The sequence below is a fragment of the Leucopleurus acutus genome (assembly GCF_964270905.1).
Source record: "Leucopleurus acutus genome assembly, chromosome: 2".
Classification (NCBI taxonomy): Eukaryota; Metazoa; Chordata; class Mammalia; order Artiodactyla; family Delphinidae; genus Leucopleurus; species Leucopleurus acutus.
The window spans coordinates 107,373,568-107,393,219 of record NC_139143.1 but is presented as its reverse complement, the minus strand read 5'-3'; the positions used below and the strand labels follow the sequence as shown (position 1 = coordinate 107,393,219).

At 32.8% G+C, this 19,652-nt stretch overlaps 1 protein-coding gene across 2 annotated transcripts in view; it reads right to left on the bottom strand.

Annotated features, from left to right (window-relative positions):
- Positions 1–19,652, bottom strand: part of DPYD (dihydropyrimidine dehydrogenase) — an 803,004-nt gene that overhangs the window by 689,758 nt on the left and 93,594 nt on the right. For both annotated transcript variants that reach the window (XM_082832404.1, XM_082832405.1), the window contains exon 3: positions 1,451–1,533. In XM_082832404.1, coding sequence (XP_082688530.1) covers positions 1,451–1,533 — 83 coding nt within the window. The remainder of the gene's footprint in view (positions 1–1,450; positions 1,534–19,652) is intronic.

Sequence of the window (19,652 nt, the reverse complement as noted above, 5' to 3'; positions counted from 1 at the left end):
TTTCAGGTAGAGGATAAAGAATATATTGAAAAACAGCAGTTCAGTCATAACTTCTGCATTGGCCTTTTCCACAATACATTTTACTCTTTATCTTAAATTTACGACTATTTTCAATAACTTTTACTTTCTGAGAATGCCCACTTGCATTGTATATAGATACAAACTCTCTATTGTGGACTCAGTTTTATTTTTCCCTCTTTTTTATTAGTAAAGACATTAACAATAAAATAGGCTCACTTGCTCCAGCTGGTAATTTCTCAATACTAGTAATATATTATTCCTCTTTTTGTGACATCATAATCATCTATATAGAAGTACCATGTATCTTTGTGTAGAAGCTACTGTTTCCATTAAATTTAATTACCTCCCCCTGTGGTTTTAAATAGAAGTGGCTTCAAAATGAGGGCAGCTTCTATTAAATTTAATTACTTTCCCCTGCTGCTTGCGTGGTAAAAGGGAGGTCACTAAATGAGAGCAGCTTCTAGCCTAAAGTATATGGTAACTGTGTGCCAGCAATAACAAAACTGTGCCCAAAATACCCTTCTAGGGAGCTTCACAGGTTTATCCTTTCTCCTATTTAAAATTTTTCCTTTAGCCTTAATAAGCCCTTAAAAAATGAGCACGGATAGAAGCAGATATATTTTAAAAATCAATTTTAGTTTCACAGGCTAAATCAAGGCAAATATACTATTTCTGTACAAATATATTGGAAATTATCCCACTCAAAGGTTCAAGCTCAGAACTTTTAAGATTAACATCATTTGTTGTCGTTTCTCCAGCTGTAAGGATGCTAAGTTTTATTCTTCACACATTTTCAATGTCTAGTAAAAGCCTTCATTGATTCTGATCAGATGGATTTAAAGACTGCTTCCTAAAAGTTATTAAAAAGGTATTAAGTTTAGGGAGATTTCAGAAAAATATTCAGAAATAGTAATGTTAAAAAGGAAAAAAAAGAAAACCCATCAGGTTCATTATAGACTGCTGTATTTGAAAAAAAGTTAATCTGTATGCTTTATAATAGTATGAAAACGTGTATCGGTTTAAAAATACTATGGTATAATCCTATAAAATATTTTAGTTAAATATTAATTAGGAGAAAATACTACTCAGTTAAAACACCATTGTACTATTTATTTTTTTACACAGGCAGAATGTAGATGAACAACATTTCCATTCAATCACACAGTTTAGTATAAATATAAAACAAGACACCCCTCAAGCATTTTAAGTAACAAATTAAACATTTACATTTTTTACTGTGCACTGAGGCTTAACATTTATGCAGCTTCAAAACCAAAGTACAGCCTCAAGGGAAGTCTCTCCACTGACAAATTAATACCTTAGAGAACAGAGCTGAATGGTGGCAATGAACTCATTTGTTCCCCCAATAATGAAGAATGACTTTTTCTTTACCACATCTGTGACTGTTGCTATGGTGACCCAGACTTACCTCATTGCTTCTCGGAGAGCTCCTCGTTCACCAAGAGTCGTGTGCTTGATGTCATCAAAATTATTCTCCAGCTTCTCACAATTCTGCAACATATTAGAAAAATGCATTAATCCCCCAACATACTGAGATAAAATTATATCTATGCAATTATGTAAAATATAATTGATTATATTGATTATGGACTCAAAAATATGCACACCATTTTAATTGGGTAGGATTCATTAAAATTGACAGTGTGAATTCAACAGTAACAAAATAAAAACGTTTTATGTTACAGCTGTCACAGAAGTCTTCTTATCAATTTTTCAAAATTGGGTAAATAGAAGAAATGAGTATTATATAAAAGTAGTACAACTTCTAGAGTTTTGAGGTTTAAAAATTAGTTCTCTAAAATAATCTCAAGTATACCAAAGCCAACTGGAATTCAAAAGAAAGTCAATAAAGTTTGAAATCACAATAAATTGTATATGATAAATACCCAGTTCTAAAATATTAGTATTTACTGATATGGAAAGATAAAGCCCAGGCATAATATAATAATAAAAGTTCAAACATTTTGAAATCAAAATTTTAAAATTAGATCTTTAAATAACAGTTATATACAAATTGTTCACATATATATATATGTATATATATTTGAAAATAAATAAGTCCACTCATTAAAATTATGTGACATTGCATCAGGCTCTTAGCATTACTGGACTGAATTTTCTAAGAGTTTTTTTGTTTAATTTTAATTATGTTTTTATATGTAAAACTAACTTAATCTCACATGACCCTAATAAGTTATCAGAACATAATATATAGGATTAAATTTTACCCTAAAAAATGTATCCATATGAATCTTTTGGCACATTAGATTTCATGTATTTAGGTAATAAAATAACTGGATTTAGCATTTTAGTTAATTTAACAGACAGTAAAACTAAATAATAAAATTTTAACATTAATGGGTTCTATATTAAATTGTAAATAAGTATGCTGGATTTTACAAAAATACAGAATTTAGATTAATAATTTCCAATGTGTAAGAATTAATTGATTTAAAACCCATTGTTATATATACCATTATTTTACTTTGATATCTTTTTTAGATTGGCCAAATTAAGGCAAAGATCCTTTTTAACACATAGTTACATGTTTTACAATGAAAATCTTGAAAATTAGCAAAATGTATCTAAAATAATTTGAATTATGGATCAAAGTCCTTTTTTGGATATGTAACTTGCAAATATCTCCTGATCTGTGCCTTGTCTTTTCACTTTTTAATAGTATCTTTTCATAAAGAGAATTTCTTTTTTATTTATTTTTTTGGCGGTACGCAGGCCTCTCACTGTCGTGGCCTCTCCCATTGCGGAGCACAGGCTCCGGACGCGCAGGCTCAGCGGCCATGGCTCACGGGCCCAGCCGCTCCGCGGCATGTGGGATCTTCCCAGACCTGGTGGGGCACGAACCCGTGTCCCCTGCATCGGCAGGCGGACTCCCAACCACTGCGCCACCAGGGAAGCCCGAGAATTTCTTATTTTTAAAGAGGCGCAAATTATTATTGCTTTAATTTATGGTTAGTGCTATTTGTGTCCTGTTTAAGAAATCTTTGATTTCCTCAAGGTTATAAATTTATTTTCCTATATTTTTTCCACAAAGCTTTATTACTTTGCATTTCACATTTAGATGTGTAATTCATCTAGGACTGACATTTGTATATGTGTATAACAGAAAAATCACACCATACAGGTCAGCGGTTAAATCAGTACTATTTTTTGAAAAGGCCATCATTTCCCCACTTTAATTCATCTTTTCCATAAAGTAAGACACAGTATACATAGGGTCTGTTTCTGGGGTCCATAATGGCCAACTGCTCAATTTCCTATATTTGTGCTAGTATCACACTGTTTTAATTACTCATATCTATAATACATAAAGAACTCCTACAAGTAAATATGAAAAAAAACCAGACAATTCAATGTAAAATGGGCAAAAGACTTATATAAACACTATATAACAGAGACTATACAAATAACTAATTTAAAAGAACATGCTCAACAGCATTAGTCATGATAAAGATGCAAATTTTAAAAATGAAATATCACTACACACTTTGAAAATGTGTAAAATGAAAAAGATAGATGATACAAAAGTGGGTTTTTTTAGTATAAAAAGCAACTGAAGCAGTGCTGGTAGAACTGTAAATTGTTAAAACCACTTGATAAAGCTTTTTGGTAGCACTTTCAAAAGCTGAATTTTCATGTCTTGGAATACACCCAGAACAAATATGTAATATGTTTGCCTAAAGTCGTATACAAGAATGTTAATTGTAGCACTATCCAAATTTCCCCAAACTGGAAACAAGTCAAATGCACATAAAGGTGGAATATATAAATCAACTGTGTTATATTACTACAATGGAAAATACATAGCAATGAGAATGAAGAAACTACATCTATGTGGAATAACATGGATTATCTCACACCCATAGTATTAAATAAAGTGACACACAAAAGATCACATAGGAAAATTATTCCACTTAAATGAATTTCAAAAACAAGCAAAGCTGCGCTTCCCTTGTAGCACAGTGGTTAAGAATCCGCCTGCCAATGCTGGGGACACGGGTTCGAGCCCTGGTCCGGGAAGATCCCACACGCCGCGGAGTGACTAAGCCCGTGCACCACAACTACTGAGCCTGCACTCCAGAGCCCGCGAGCCACAACTCCTGAAGGCCGGGTGCCTAGAGCCCGTGCTCCACAACAAGAGAAGCCACCGCAATGAGAAGCCCGCGTGCCACAACGAAGAGTAGACCCCGCTCACCGCAACTAGAGAAAGCCTGCGCACAGCAACGAAGAGCCAACGCAGCCAAAAATAAATAAATTAAATAAATAAATTTTCTAAAATTACCTTTAAAAAAATAATAACTTGGAAACAAAAATAAGCAAAGCTACAGTGAATAGTTCAACAATAAAAGTAAGAAAACAATTCCATTTATAAGAATATAAAAAAGAATAGAATACTACTTAATAACTTTAACCAAAGAAGCATAAGACTTGTGTACTGAAAAGTACAAAACATCATGATAAAAATTAAACAAAACCAAAATAAATGGTAAGACATCCATGTTCATGAATTAGAAGACAATATTGTTAAGGTGGCACTACTCCCTAAATTAATCTAAAGTTTCAATGTGATTCCTGTCAAAATCCCAGCTGACTTTTTTTTTCAGATTTTGATAAGCTGATCCTAAAATTCATATGAAAATAGAAGGGACCCAGAATAGCCAAAACCTTCTTAAAAACAGAATAGCAAAGATGAAGGCCTAACACTTTCTGATTTCAAAAATGACTATAAGCCTACAGTTATCAAGACATATACCCACATATATATATATACAAATGTTCATAGCAGCATTATTCATAACATAAAAAGTAGAAAAAATGCAAGTCAATAAAATGATAAATGGATAAGCAAATATGGTATACCAATATAATGATATACTATTCAGCCATAAAAAGGTAAGTTCTGATACATGATGAGCTTTGAAAACGTTATGCTAAGTGAAAAAGCCAGATACAAAAGGTCACATTGTATCAATTCATTTATATAAAATGTCAAATACAGGCATATCCATAGAGACAGGAGATTAGTGGTTGCCAGGGGCTGCAGAGAGGGAAGGAATTATTGCTAATGGTAACGGGGTTTCTTTTTGGGGACATGAAATTTCTGAAATTAGTGGCGATCAATGCACAACACTGTGAATATACTAAAACCCACTGAATTATATGCATTTTAAATGAGTGAACCTTATGGCATGTGAATATATCTCAATAAAGCTACTATTTTAAAAGTAGGCAAAACTAATCAAGGTGTTGGAAATTAGTGGATACTGACTACAGGAGACAGAAGACGGTCTTCTAGGGTACTGTTTAATTCATTTTGTGAAAATTCATGGAACTGAATACTTAAGATCTGTTTAGTTTTCCATATGTAATACTGCAAAAAAAAAGCTTTAAGAAGAGAGTTTGAATTCTGGTGAAGAAATCATAATGCAGTAATATATCACTACAGTTAAAGAATGCAGATAAAGAAGTTCAAAGTATCTGACACAGTAAGTGTTAGCTACCAGCTAATAATAATAAAATAACATTTTATTATTTACTAAAATTCTGTACTAAAGTTCCAATTCCTGTAACTTACCCTGATAAATTTTTGATACTTCATTAACTAAACTATGAACTTTTTCTCTATAGAGTGATAGTCTTAAAGAATGACATTTATATGACTATAATTGCAAAGATGAATAACTAAATTATTCGAATTAGATGGCCTTTGAAAAACACTTTCCCAGTACTTCTGGGATAAAAATTAGTCTGGACCTCTAAGGCAGAAAGCAGAGTTTTCCTTTCTTTATTCAGGAAAAAAAAGAGTGGGGGGGGGGACAAATATAAATTTTACACTGAACAGATTATAGTGCCCTTTCAAATATTTCTATGGAAATAATTTTTTAGAAGCTTTAAAATAAAAGCTTTAAAATAATTTTTTATTTCAACATAAAAGAATGGTTAAATAAAGCACTTTAAATTTGAGGGATATTATGCATTAATTACAAATGCTGTTTAGATAGAGTTAGCCAATGTTTATTTGACATTGTGTAATTTTTTTTAAAAAGACACTATAAAATTGAATATGTTGTATGATATGATTACAATTTTGGAAAACAAAACAAGCAAAGCCAAAAAAGACTAGAAATGAAATAGTAACTCAGATTATCTCAAAATGTTGAATAAACAAGGGTTTATTTTTTTACTTATAGTTTTCAATATTTTCCAAAGTTTCAGTTATAGGTTTATATTTCTTTTTGATTTCAAGATTTAAAAAATTAAGCATTTTTTTAAAGATTTTGGAAGTATCTGTATATTCTGTGCTGAATATGCTATTTTTGTAAAATATAATACAACAAAATAATTGCTAGCAATAAAAGAAATTTAATATAAGATAGGACTGGACTTTTCCAATATTTATTTTTTCTATTAAATATGCACTTGACTAATTAAGATTTCTGCCTCCTGATTATTTGCCAATGAGTTCATGAAAGTTTTAATATTTCAAATTGTCCAAAAAAAGTTTCCAATCATCAGTTTGATTTCTTTACTTTTGCACACCCAAAAAGAGGTATAAGGATGTACACAAAGCAGTAAAAGAAAATAAAGTCATATAATAAAATCAGTTACACTTATTTGCTATATTCAACCTACAACATAGCTTAATGTGTACAACTGATACTCAAATAGTGCCACTTGGGCTAAGCGAATACCTGAAAAGACCCAAACACAACTACTCGTTATATAATATTTGGAATATACTGTTTTTAACTTTCATATATTTAAACTTAATAACAGATGACTAGTATTTATTCATGATTCTAAACAGACTTCACAATACAATTTTTAGAGTTGCATAATATTCTACTGCACCCATGTGCTATTATTTATTTAGCTAATTCCTTTTTGGTTTGGTTTGGTGGTTTGTTGCTAATGCTATTATAAATATAAAACAAGAATAGATGGCTAAAAATGAAATAAAAGCTTAAAAAGTATTAAGAAAAAATAAATATCATTGACTGGGATTATTCATTCCAACTAATTTCCCATCTAACTCAAATTGTTTTCATCTAAAATATATTCAAATTATGTGACTATGGTAGAGTCAATACTCAAATTCAGGATTACTGATTCTATATCTCATTCTTGTTCCTGAATTTAACTGTTAATGGAAAACAATGCATGCTTTCTCTGTGGTCATATAATTATACTTATTTTTATCTAGGTTTGCCATAAACCCAACCCCATCAATTTAGATGAATCACTGCTAAGAGTCTTACATTTAAATCTTAAGTTGGAAAAAGGTTTCATAACGTTGTTCTTTCAAACTTTACTGACTCTTGATATGGAAAACAGCACCTATCACTTCCCCACAGGTGGTTTATAAATCAGATGTGGAAACAGATATTTCTATTTAATTGTTTTGGGCATACTTTTCATTTTTAATATATCTCCTACTTTGGATATACATAAATATATACACAGATACACACACATATATACATACAAATGTATTTGTTAAATGGAGTCATTTAATAGAAATAAATCTGTACCTTGACGAGGTATTTTTGTTTTTTATGGTTGGTTTTCAAGAAAATCTTAGAAACTTTGATTTTACCAACAGAGATTAACAAAATCAAATAACGTTATATCTGAATCTATTTATTTAAGAACAATTGTCTTCAGTTAGGGTACTGTCTTCTCAGACGCTACCTATAGGAAATGTGAGATTTAATCATTAAAATCAATGGAAAGGCTAGAAAAGTCACGCTACTGTAATTAAGAGAGAATTTTAAGATCTCAATTTAGCCATTTAAAGTAACTCCCTAGACCAGAGCAATAATGCCCACAGCAAAACAAAGTCATAGATAACAAATATTTAAGGCAGCCTGCTACAACCGTGTGACACAGCAGCTTAAATCAAAAGCAAACACCGATGGAGTCCACAAAAACCTCTTTTCATCCCAATATCCATTTCTGAGTCCCTTGGGAAAAGCTGTATAATAAAATGTAAAAAGCAAAAAATAAATAAGCTTTTACTATTTCTTATAATTTATAAATCATTTCAAAAAAGTGAATGTTAATCTGATCAATTTTTGGAAAAGGTCAATTCACAGTAAAATCCATGTGTAGACAACCTTTTCAAAACAGAATTCTTGTGGAAATTTTACTCTTTCAGATTTATATTTTTAAAAATTATACAGATGGTTTCAGAATCTCAAACGAGTCTAGATGTTACTACAAAAAAATGCATTTGCCTCCCTCCTATGTGGTAAATTGAGAGCATAAAGAAAAAATACATATACTTTCTTGTTTGTCTGTTTTTTCTTCTGGTCCTGAAATCCCTCATCACTTTCCTCCTCTTAGCTACCTGCACTGTGGTTTTAAACTTTATTTTGGTCTCCACTGCTGCAGAGAAACAAGTTCGTGAAGGACATTAAAGAAGAAACAAGCAAAATTACTGGATTTTGAGTTTTTAAAGGCCTATCCTTGGCATACACAAACAATAGGGTGGAAAGACTGCTTGATTGTCTAGCTTTTCCAGCCACAGAGATAGGAGATAACAACATTCTTCTGAAGACAGAGTGAGAGAAAAGTTGGACACAGAAACCTTAAGTAGCCCCACTGAGCTCACTATGGCTCCAGGAATTGAGAACAGGCAAAGATATCAGAGTTGACTGAGAGAAAGTGTTCCAGAGCATCTGAAGGTACTTCTTCATTTTAATGATAAGAAGCCTCAAATTTAATAGTGATTTTATCTGGAAGTGGTTAAAATGACATATTTTACCATGAAGTGGAATGGGAACCCAAAATGATTATTGAATAACAGAAAAGGAAAGAATGCTCCATGTTTCACACTCCGTGAGTCTGCAGAAAACTTATTGTGCCCAACAGAACAATAGAGGAAATAAATAAGTCTTGTAAACATTTAAACAGTCTAATTGTTACCTTCACCAAAAATACCTGTGTCCTGAAGAAATCAAATCCAAGATTTTTTTTTCAGAACAATATATGAAAGTACCAAAGAAGAGATACAAGAGTTAAATTCTAATTAAGACAAATGTTAGTCTTTTTCCAGAATGAGATAAACATCTCAAGAAACTAACATTTTTATCTGCTCATCCTCTCCATAAATAAAATTAAGCATCAGATGCTTTAGATGAGAGGCAGAGAGACACTCTCATGTTCACCATTAGTAACATTTTCCTAACAGTAGGGACAATGGTAAGTAAAATGGAGCCAATGTCTTCTATCGAAGTCTATTCTCAGCCCAGTTCATATGAGTACGGATCTAAAAAAAATTATAAACTTATGTTTAAATAACAAATAACTTAATACGCTGTTCATTACAGGGTGAAACCATGTAACCCAGATTGGGACTTGAACCCACGGTCTTTTAACTGAGATCGCACACCTGGTCTCAGGACTTAACGAAGCTCAGGTTCTTGATGTTCTTGTCGCAGAAAGAATTCAGTGAAAGACAAAGTGATAGGTAAGAAGTGGATTTATTCAGAAAGAAACACACTCCACAGGCAGAGTGTGGGCCATCTTAGAAGGCAACAGGCCCCGAAATATGAGGTGGTTAGTTTTTATGGGCTGGGTAATTTCATAGGCTAATGAGTGGGAGGATTATTCCAATTATTTTGGGGCTGGGGTGGGGATTTCCAGGAATTGAGCCACCACCTACTTTCTGACCGTTTATAGTTGGCCTCAGAACTGTCATGGCGCCGGTGCGTGTGTCATTTAGCATGCTAATGTATTACAATGAGCATATAATGAGGCTCAAGGTATACTGGAAGTCAAATCTTCCACCATCTTGTACCTAGTTGGTTTTAACCAGTTTTTGTAATGTCCTATGGCTATGTCATTATTTTAAAGGCTGTACCCTGCCCCCTTCCCTCCTGTTTCAAGGGGATTCTATATGTTAGTGTAGGATTATCCCAGAACACAATTTCAGGCATAAGTAAGGCATAGGGGACTTTCCAGGATGTAAAAAACTTTCAAACAATTCTAAAAATGAACTCACGCATGGTGATGACTGATACTTCCTATTTTTCAAGTGCCTCGTAATTTCCTTTGACCAAGATAATTGCATGAGAGAGCTGCAACCATCACAGCAGATGCAAGACAGACAATCTATTTTGTAGGAAAGAAGGAAGGCAAAGGCAAAGGGTAACTAAAAAGGAAAAGGGGACACAGGGAGAGAATGAATGAACAAACTACTCCTCAGATTAGCAAGTACAAGAACGAGAAAAATCAGTGATTAGTAATAAAACACTGGAACAAAAAACAGGCCTATTAGCCTAAATACCATGGAGCAAGAAAGTGGGAACACACAGAAAAAATGGAAGGACATGAAAAGTATTGAATTTAGTGCTGACCAGATATTCCATTGGCTACAACAGGCAAATGTTATCTCTACTTAATTAGTAGGAAACTGGAAATCCGTATCAGCAACCAAGGTAAATGTTATAGTTTTTTGGCGTATAAAGATGAATTATATTAACAGTAAACTAGCTAATAACATGAAGGGCTTACTCTGTGTTAGACACTTTTCTAGGAACTTTATCCATTTAATCTGCACAACAACCATTGAGATCCATACTTCACAACTGAGGAAACAGGCACAGGGAGATTAAGACAACTTGCCTAAGGTCATATAGCTAATAAGGGATAAAGCAGGGATTTGAACCCAAGGAGTCTGTCCTCAGAGCCAGACTCAAATCCCTCAGAGACTGCTTCAAAAGAGTAAACTGAGTAAAGTGAATATAATAAAGTTCTGCATAGGTCCTCCTCTAGACGTTTGTTGTTAAGTTTAGATAACTGGATTGGACAGATAATAGTTTACTAATAAAGTGGGGCATAAGTTTGTACAGAATACTGTGTTATTTCTTTCTGGATGTGCTACACTTTACAAGGCAGAAAATAAGGAATTCAATATACAGATGTTTAGGCAAAATTAATACCCATAAATATTTTGCATGCAACAGTCTTTATTTGGGTCTGTGACACCACTGTGACAAGTATAATGAGCAATTAAATTCCCAAGTGCTCAGATTTTGGCAGCAATTAAAGTAGAAACTAGAAACTAAGCATCAAAAAGAACTGGTTTTGGTGGCCTCCTGCCAAATGAATCCCCATGGGTTGAGAGAAGGTCTAGGGTTTCAACTGTGATAGATTTTACAGTGTTTTAATATCTCATCTGTATTAAGGATTGTATAAAGGTATGATAAAACAAATGAGTAAAATATCAACAGCAACATGGGGGCAAAGCAACACACAAGAAGATCTCTGAATGCTGAGAAATTTAAACACGATCACTGAAGTATCTTTGCTTAACTAAACCAAACAATAACAAATTCAACCAAGTATCTAGTGATTCACATGCTGGATGGGGCAGGAAAGAAGCAAAAAATTCAGCAAATTACATTATTAAATAAAAGAATTGATGGTATTACCATATAATTTAATTTCTATTAGGACAGCATTTCCTTTATGAAATAATCACAATAACTAGAACTAAATAGATTGGACCTAAATTTATATAGTAACCTAATTTTTTTAATTAGTAAATTAATTTTAATAAATGAGGAAACAGTTTTATATTATTAAGGTCACAGAGAGTTAATGGCACAGCTACTAGAACTTTAGTCTCATAATTACTAAATAACAAAAGCTGAAGTTAATCAATTAAATTTCAATTCAGAAAAAAAAACTTGAAAATCTACTGTTAGGCATCATACTAAGCATCAGGGATATAAAGGTAAATAAGAAAAGACCCCCATATTGATCACAATCCAGTGATAATATAGAGAAGAGAGAGGAATTAACTCTCCTAGAGCAGATATGTCTATGAGTTAATGACTTCTAAACATGTCTTTGAAATGAGTCAAAATTTTCCAGATTAACAGGGGCTGAGGAGGGGTGAGAAGGCAAAGGTAGTGGAATTGGCTCTAGCCTCAGACCTCAGCATTACTGCCTACTAGTTATAGGTCCTTAGGCAGGACACTCAGTTTATTCTAAGCAAAATATACTTGAACCTTCTAGCATGGTCATCAAAATTAAATAATACATGTAAATCACTTAGTACACCAAACAGAAGGTTTTCAATAAATGGAGGAAGCAAAGGAAAAGAATAAAGAGGAGGAAGAAGAAGAGTATCCATGAACCCCACCATAATCCTAATGGATCAGATATTATGGAGTGAGGTAGAAAAAAGTGCATTTTTCATGTCTTCCAAGTGATTCTAATGAGTAATAAAGTAAAATCAATACAGTCTTCATGGGAAAAAGAAGATTTTTAACTTTTTGATCATAAGATCCCTATGAGAATATAATGAAAATCATGATCCTTTCCTCTTAAAAAATTAAATATTCACAAAAAATTCATATGCATATATATACTACATACATATGCATATGCTACTACTACATATGCATATATATGCTACATACAATTTCAATGAGCCAGTGGATCCCCTGAAGCCCATCTATAGCCCTACGTCTATGCGCACCAAATTTTAATATGAGGAAGGATGATTTTGTAATGGACCTAGATGACATAGAAATGAAAGTTACAAATATAATGTCCAAGTACATTGAGAAGCAAGGGGTCCAAAAGCTGGCAAATTTCTACTGTTTGATAATGATGCTTAAGTATTCATATTACTAATAAAAAAATATGTTGCAAAAGTCAATCCTGTTGCCAAGCTAAAATGAAAGCAAGTCATTCACTCATTCAGTCATTCAATATTCATTTAGATTCTAATAGGTGCCAGATACACGGTAGTCACTGGGGATACGAAGGTTTAGAAAAAAAAAACCTCTTCATGTTCAAAAACACAATTTCAGTTCAAAAAGGAAACTATTATCAGGCAAGTATGTCCCACATCCAGAGGAAGAATACTTGCATATTAATGCGATCATTACAAATGATCACATATTAATGCGATCATTACAAATCTCAGATGACTGGAAGCCTGCAGGACCCACAGGGAATTAACACCACAGAGGTCACAAGTTTTATGGAGGCAATTATAAATTTACATTTCATAAAGCAGAAACTAAAACACCATTGTAAACAATTATACTCCAAGAAAGATGTGAAAAATAAATAAATAAATAAATTTACATTTCAAAATCTGAACAATTTAAGTAAAATAGCACACTCCAAGCTATAAAGCTACAACTCTAAGGTAATTTAGCATTGATTAATTTAATGATTTTCTTTAGGCAGTAAGGTAAACAGGGAAAAGTTAATACCAACGCCTATGTTTCTCATGAAGTCAGAAATTCCTAAGGTCTAAGTTCCTCCAAAGAATGAGTCAATTAGATGAACTTACTCTTCCAGTAAAATGTTATGTTTTAAATCTTGGCACTCAGCAAAAAGCCTCAAAACTAGCCCCACTGAAGTTCTTTATGACCGAAGTAAGAAATAATAATTATATTCAGATTTTTAAAATTCCAGATGAATATTCTAATACCAATATACGATTTCCAGTTCTAATCCAGAGTTTCATATTTCAATAGATAATTGCTTTTCCCTTCGGTATGTCTTAACTAGTCTAATCCTTTCAGTGAACATTAAGACATAATCATGTTTAGCTAATGTCATTTCACTAATGGTGGCCAGCTTACAATCAAGGCCTGTCTAGGAGAATCTCGTATGAGTCACAGTGAAATAGAATATAATATAGTAGGAGACATAGGAGCTGTGGAGACAGGAAATCTGTTTTTAAGTTCCAGCTTTGCAAGTAAACTGTTTATATATTCTTAGGAAAATGCTTAACATCTCAGTCTGCAAATATTTCCTCATGAAATGAAGATATCAATGAAAATGATAAAAGTAATGACACACACTTCAAAGTGTTGTGAGGAAAAATTAAATGAGATCATGTATGTGAAAATATACTCTAAACAAGAAAGCACTGCTCAAATAGTGCTATACATTTTTAAATGGATAGAATAAATCTCATTTCCAGGCTCATAGTCTAAGTCAAAATGTATTTTAGCTACAATTACCTTGAAGTATTTTAAATTTTAACTTGTATCCATGGTAAAAATTAAGTAATATTTTAGTACTTTCCCAAGGTGAGCAAAAATTAAAAACAGTTCTGCTGCAGAATCCTACCTGCTGAGCATTAATTCCTATATCTAAAGGAGGTAAACAAAATTCAAGATTGAGTATTTACTTTTTAATCTTTATTTCTTATTCAAATTACCACATAGGTCTTTACATAACGTATGGTTATATTTTGTCTTTTTTGGATTCTTTTTTTTTTTTAATATTTATTTATTTGGCTGTTTCGGGTCTTCGTTGCAGCACGCGGGCTCTTAGTTGCAGCTCACAGGCTTCTCTCTAGTTGTGGCATGCGGGGTTTTTTCTCTTCTCTAGTTGTGGCGCGCGGGCTCTAGGGAGCGTGGGCTCTGTAGTCTGTGGCACGCGGGCTCTCTGGTTGAGGCGCTCGAGCTCAGTAGTTGCGGCGCACAGGCTTAGTTGCCCTGAGGCATGTGGGATCTTAGTTCCCTGACCAGGGATCGAACCCGCATCCCCTGCATTGGAAGGCGGATTCTTTACCACTGGACCACCAGGGAAGTCCCCGTATGGTTAGATTTTGAATGAATCTCACTTGGTTTACAGGATAACCAAATGAAAAACAATTATCATTATTTCAAAAAATATTGTGGAGTACTATGTGCCAGACACTGCCTATCTCAAATCACTATATAAACTTTAATATTTGCTTTTTAGAAGTCATTATTATTTCCTTATTCACCTAATCTTGAGGGGGAAAAGCCTTTCAAAGAGCAATTTAAATAATGAAAATCTACTACTTCAACTGCGAAGTTTGCTCACCTTCAAGCTCTGTTTGATAGGACCGATCTCATTTGCTACCAGGCTTCCTGAACTCAGTTTGCTCCAGTGACAGTGCCTCCTTGCTGTTCCTTCTACATAAAAGCACCCTTTCTCTTCAGGGCCTTTGCACATGCTGTTCCCTCTGCCTGAAATGTTCTTCTGCCAAATATTCACATGGTTTACTCTTTCATTTCATTCAGGTCTCTATTTAAATGGCACTTCTTTAGAAACATCTTCCCTAACCACTGTCTCTAAAAATGAATTTATCTTCACTCTCTCTGCCGCCTTTCCCTACTTCACTATTCTTCTTCATAACATTTATTATACCTAACATTATATTACATGTTATGGTATTTTTAAAATACTGACTGTATTCATAAAGGCAAGTGGTAGTTTTTTACTTATAAATGTTGACTATACTTATGAAGGCAAGAGGATTTTTTTATTAATTTATTTACTACTACATTTCCACATAGTAGTTAACCATTAAAGGCTTGTTGAATGGATGGTCTAGGAACTTTCACATACATGAATCAGATGCTACCTTCAATTAAAAGTGCAAAATGATGTCAGTGAAGGCAGCTAGCTATCTTTCCTCCAAGAGACCTTCCATTGTAGGCTTATCTTGACAACTACCTCATGGTTCAAATTTGGTTATTCAGTCTTGCAAACTAACAGCTAATTTTGTCAGTCTGCCTTTCATATTTTGTCTCACATTAACCAAGTTAAATGAAACAGAGATACCAAAGTAGAGTGCAAATGCAGTCATTTATTACATTAAACTGTTACATGGACCAGACTATTATGATAACATAAACAGTGAAATTTAACTTTCGGGAAATTCAATATGGAATGGCAAATAAAAATCAATGTTGGTTAGTGAGCATAGATTCTAATGAAAAGAAATCAGACTTTAAAAAGTGTTACTTCAAAAGAGACAGCATAGAGTATTCTTGCATTCCACAAAGAGATCATTACCAGTGCCTTTACTGGACATGAATAGACACTGCCCTTGTTGAGCTTTATAACTCATTTTCTCCTATGATTCTAGAGTTAAGTACTCTTAATGGACATTTGGGTAGAGCTAACCCAAACAAGTCTTTATCCGCCAGTTGAATCTCCCAAACTTTTTAAGATAATTTTTCCTGTACATACTTGTAAGTCACAATAAAATGCTCTTTGCGGTGCCAAAAAAAAAAAAAAAAATCAAAAAGAAAACTATTTGCAAGTCACTATAGTAAGAAAACAAGGACTTCCAATTAAGTACTTAATAAATTGCTAAAATGGAGGGGAAAAAAAACAAGAAAGCAAAACAAAACCAAAAAAACCCTGAAAGTACTAGAAACTGATGGTGTTTATAGAATATGCCTGCTAAGAATAAGAAAAGTGGAAAAAAATTGGATTACAAATCATAATCTACATTTGTATCATTTTCTCAAGACGCTGCTTCAAATCCTAGCTCATTTACAGCACTCTCATCCAGTTCAGCCTATGATATCTACTGAATAGCATGGGTGTATATTTTTTTGATGAACGGCAAAAGCTTACTGGCCAAACTGGACCTTCCTGTGTTCAGTGATATGGTGGAAGATGGACAGAAAAATACAGAAGGAATAGAAGCTTTGATCACCTTATTTGTCTCCTAAGCTAGGGTATGTGCGCTCATATTTAAATACCTCTTTAGCACTGGAGTGCATGCAGACCACGGTTTACCATGAATTAGCTCCCTTTTGGCAGTTCCTTGCTATGAACTTCAAATAAATGACAGAACTTTGTATACCTTCAAATAACCCTCTGGTAGATATTTTGAGCCCTGCTATGCTAAATGAGGCCAATAAGAAAAATCTAATTCCAAGAAGATCAGAACATTCCCAAAAGACAACTCTTCAAGTGTTATATATTTATGAGTTAATTTCTATAAAAAGTATTTCTACCAAGACAAAAAATTAAATTCATTTTCTTAATACTAATAAATTCACAGTACTAAGCACTTCATATACTGGCTGATTTGTTATCGTAGAGAAGGATCAATACCAGTCTGAGTAATCTACATTAAAATGCCCATCAACCACATGATCCAACAGCTATTTACCTTTACCATGTGGAAGCTTGAAAATAAAATATTTACTAATAGTTTTACTAACATCAGTATGCCCCCACTAAATTAATTACCACCACTAGAAAGGCAGAGGTACACGGTTGTTCTATATAGGATCTTAAGCCTATTCAAAATTAAAAATTTGATATAATCTGGAGGCTTTAAAATTAAACAATCCCTTGTCCTTGGGCAGCTTATCTCAGAAGCAGTGGGTGTTCTTTCCAGAATAGGGATATCTCAGCAGATGAGGAAAAGTTTGAGGTCAAGGTTGACAGTGTTGGGGGAGTGGAATAATTCCATTATTACTACTCTGACATCAGTGGTATTTTTCTACATCTCAAAGACAATTTTAGATAGTTAAGTTTTTCACGTGAAGGATTGTCTTTAGGAACATCATCCACTTTAAAAATCTTAAACAAGTGTCTCATTTACTGAATCCAATCTGCTTATTCATGCACTTAATTACACAGAAAACACATCATTCTCAGTGTTCAGCACTTAATCTTTAGTATGTTTACTTTGGTCAAAATCTACAAATGTCTACAGACCATATGGCTGCGTAGTGCAATGCATAATGTATTACAACAGTACCATAAATAGCATGTACGATGTAAAGTTAGACATCAGGTAAACTCACAGATGTGAACATACACGAACATAGTCTTTCTCCAGTGCTGGGAAGGACCACTTATTTTAAAATTCTATTAAAAAATAATTAAAAGCTGACTATGTATCATTTTAAGCTATCTCATTCTCTTGTTTGGAATAAAACCCTTGAGATCACAGCAAAGTGAGTCAATTCAAACAGGAAGGAGTAATTCAGTACTGGAAGTACTGAAATTTAACAATCTTTAGTGCATCAAAAATTTTTAATGTACATTACAAAAAAAAATTATGCAATCCAATCCAACATAAGTCTCCATAAACAGTACCTAAACTGATAAACTGATTTTTGTTTACAAAAACATATGCCTAAGATTTCTCTATAAACATGGAATGCTTGGTACTAGATAGATATCAAACAAACAAAAGACCCTAAAATAGTATTTCTAATCATATATCTTTAAAAGCACACGTGCATGTTAAATATGTGAGAAAAGTTTAATAGAATCATTTAAGTTCTTGTGTTAAGTTAAAATTCAGAAAAGCAATAATTTTTAAGTCACAAAAATGAAGCCTTCTAATATCCTTTTGGTTTTGAAGAAATAAAGGCTTTTACTTGACAGTTACATAAATTTGTATCAAAAAGAGAAGTTGGCAGAGACTTCTAAATTCATAACAATTGTCTATTAGTCTGTTTTTAATAATTTTTCATTGGCATGTAATCCTCTTTAATTAGATTCCACTCTCTGTTGTTTCAAGACTCCATAAACTGGTGTCTTATATACCAGCTGCTAAAGCAGGAGTTACTGTCTAAATGATATTCACAATGAGTATTTAGAAGGTTTACAATTATACCCTTGCTAATAAATTGTGCTATTTTCCCCAACAATTTTAAGTGCTAATCTTCAGAAGCCATTTTAAAATTAGCTAAAATTCCGTCAAGAGATTTACAAAAATTGTTAGCATGAAGATAATTATGTCACAGTCCTTGGACTCCATCTCTGATTGTGTGCATAAATCAGAAAATGTCAGCTGTGTTTTCCCTTAATAATTATACTTGCAGCAATATATTATAGTCTAAACTCCTATTATAATTTTTGTTTCTGGTTTCTAAAACATCATACAATTATTTCAAAAGTTTGGAACTGATTAAATAATTTATATTGCCCAGAACAGTAAGTGATTATCAGTTCTAAAATTTTAAGTATCAGTAATAAGTGGATCAATATGGAAAGTATAAATTCAGTGCTCATGAACCCTCCATCCTCAGGAACTAAACACTTGAATGTGCTAACAATTTTTTTTAAATATTGATTGATTAAAAATCTAACATAGCAGATAGTAGGCACATAGAGGTATACAATTGAGTAGAAATTCTAAGACATATATCCTTTTACTTTCAACACCAGAAACACATGAAACATAGTATGTGTGTATCTGAAATATGTGTCAAGTTTCTTATCATCTGTTAATATATGATTTTTCTATCTTTCTTGTAAAAAAATATAACCTTCATTTCAGGAGGTATGAAATGAAAAATAAGTTCTCTCCCTTTCGTCCAATAATCATAAATTACAGGTGTGTTTTGATTTTTTTCTGATTAAACAAATTAGACTAAAAGATGGAATTCTGATATAAGCTTAGTAACCATAATAAAAACCAAAGTCTTAGATAGTTATCTTTATACTTACTTAATAGCTAAATAACAGGAAGTATTTTTGGTGTATTTCTCACCATATCAAGCATTTTAGAATTAGCAAAGATAGAAGTTCCAGTTCTCTGAATACATCAATGCTATAACTTATCAAAATGGCTAGATGTAATAGTTAAAGGCATGTGGCTGAAAGTTCTGGGTATTCAAAGACAGGTGAAAAAGGGGTATATTTTCCTGAAACATTAATTTCATGAAAGATATTCTGGAAAAAATTTTGAAATTTTGCCAGTCAACTATAATCAATAGTCACATTTTCCATGTTATCCAATACTATGTCCTTTCCATGAAATCTCAGAGTGGAAAATAGTTATGTGCACTAAATAATGGAAATTGAGTATTATT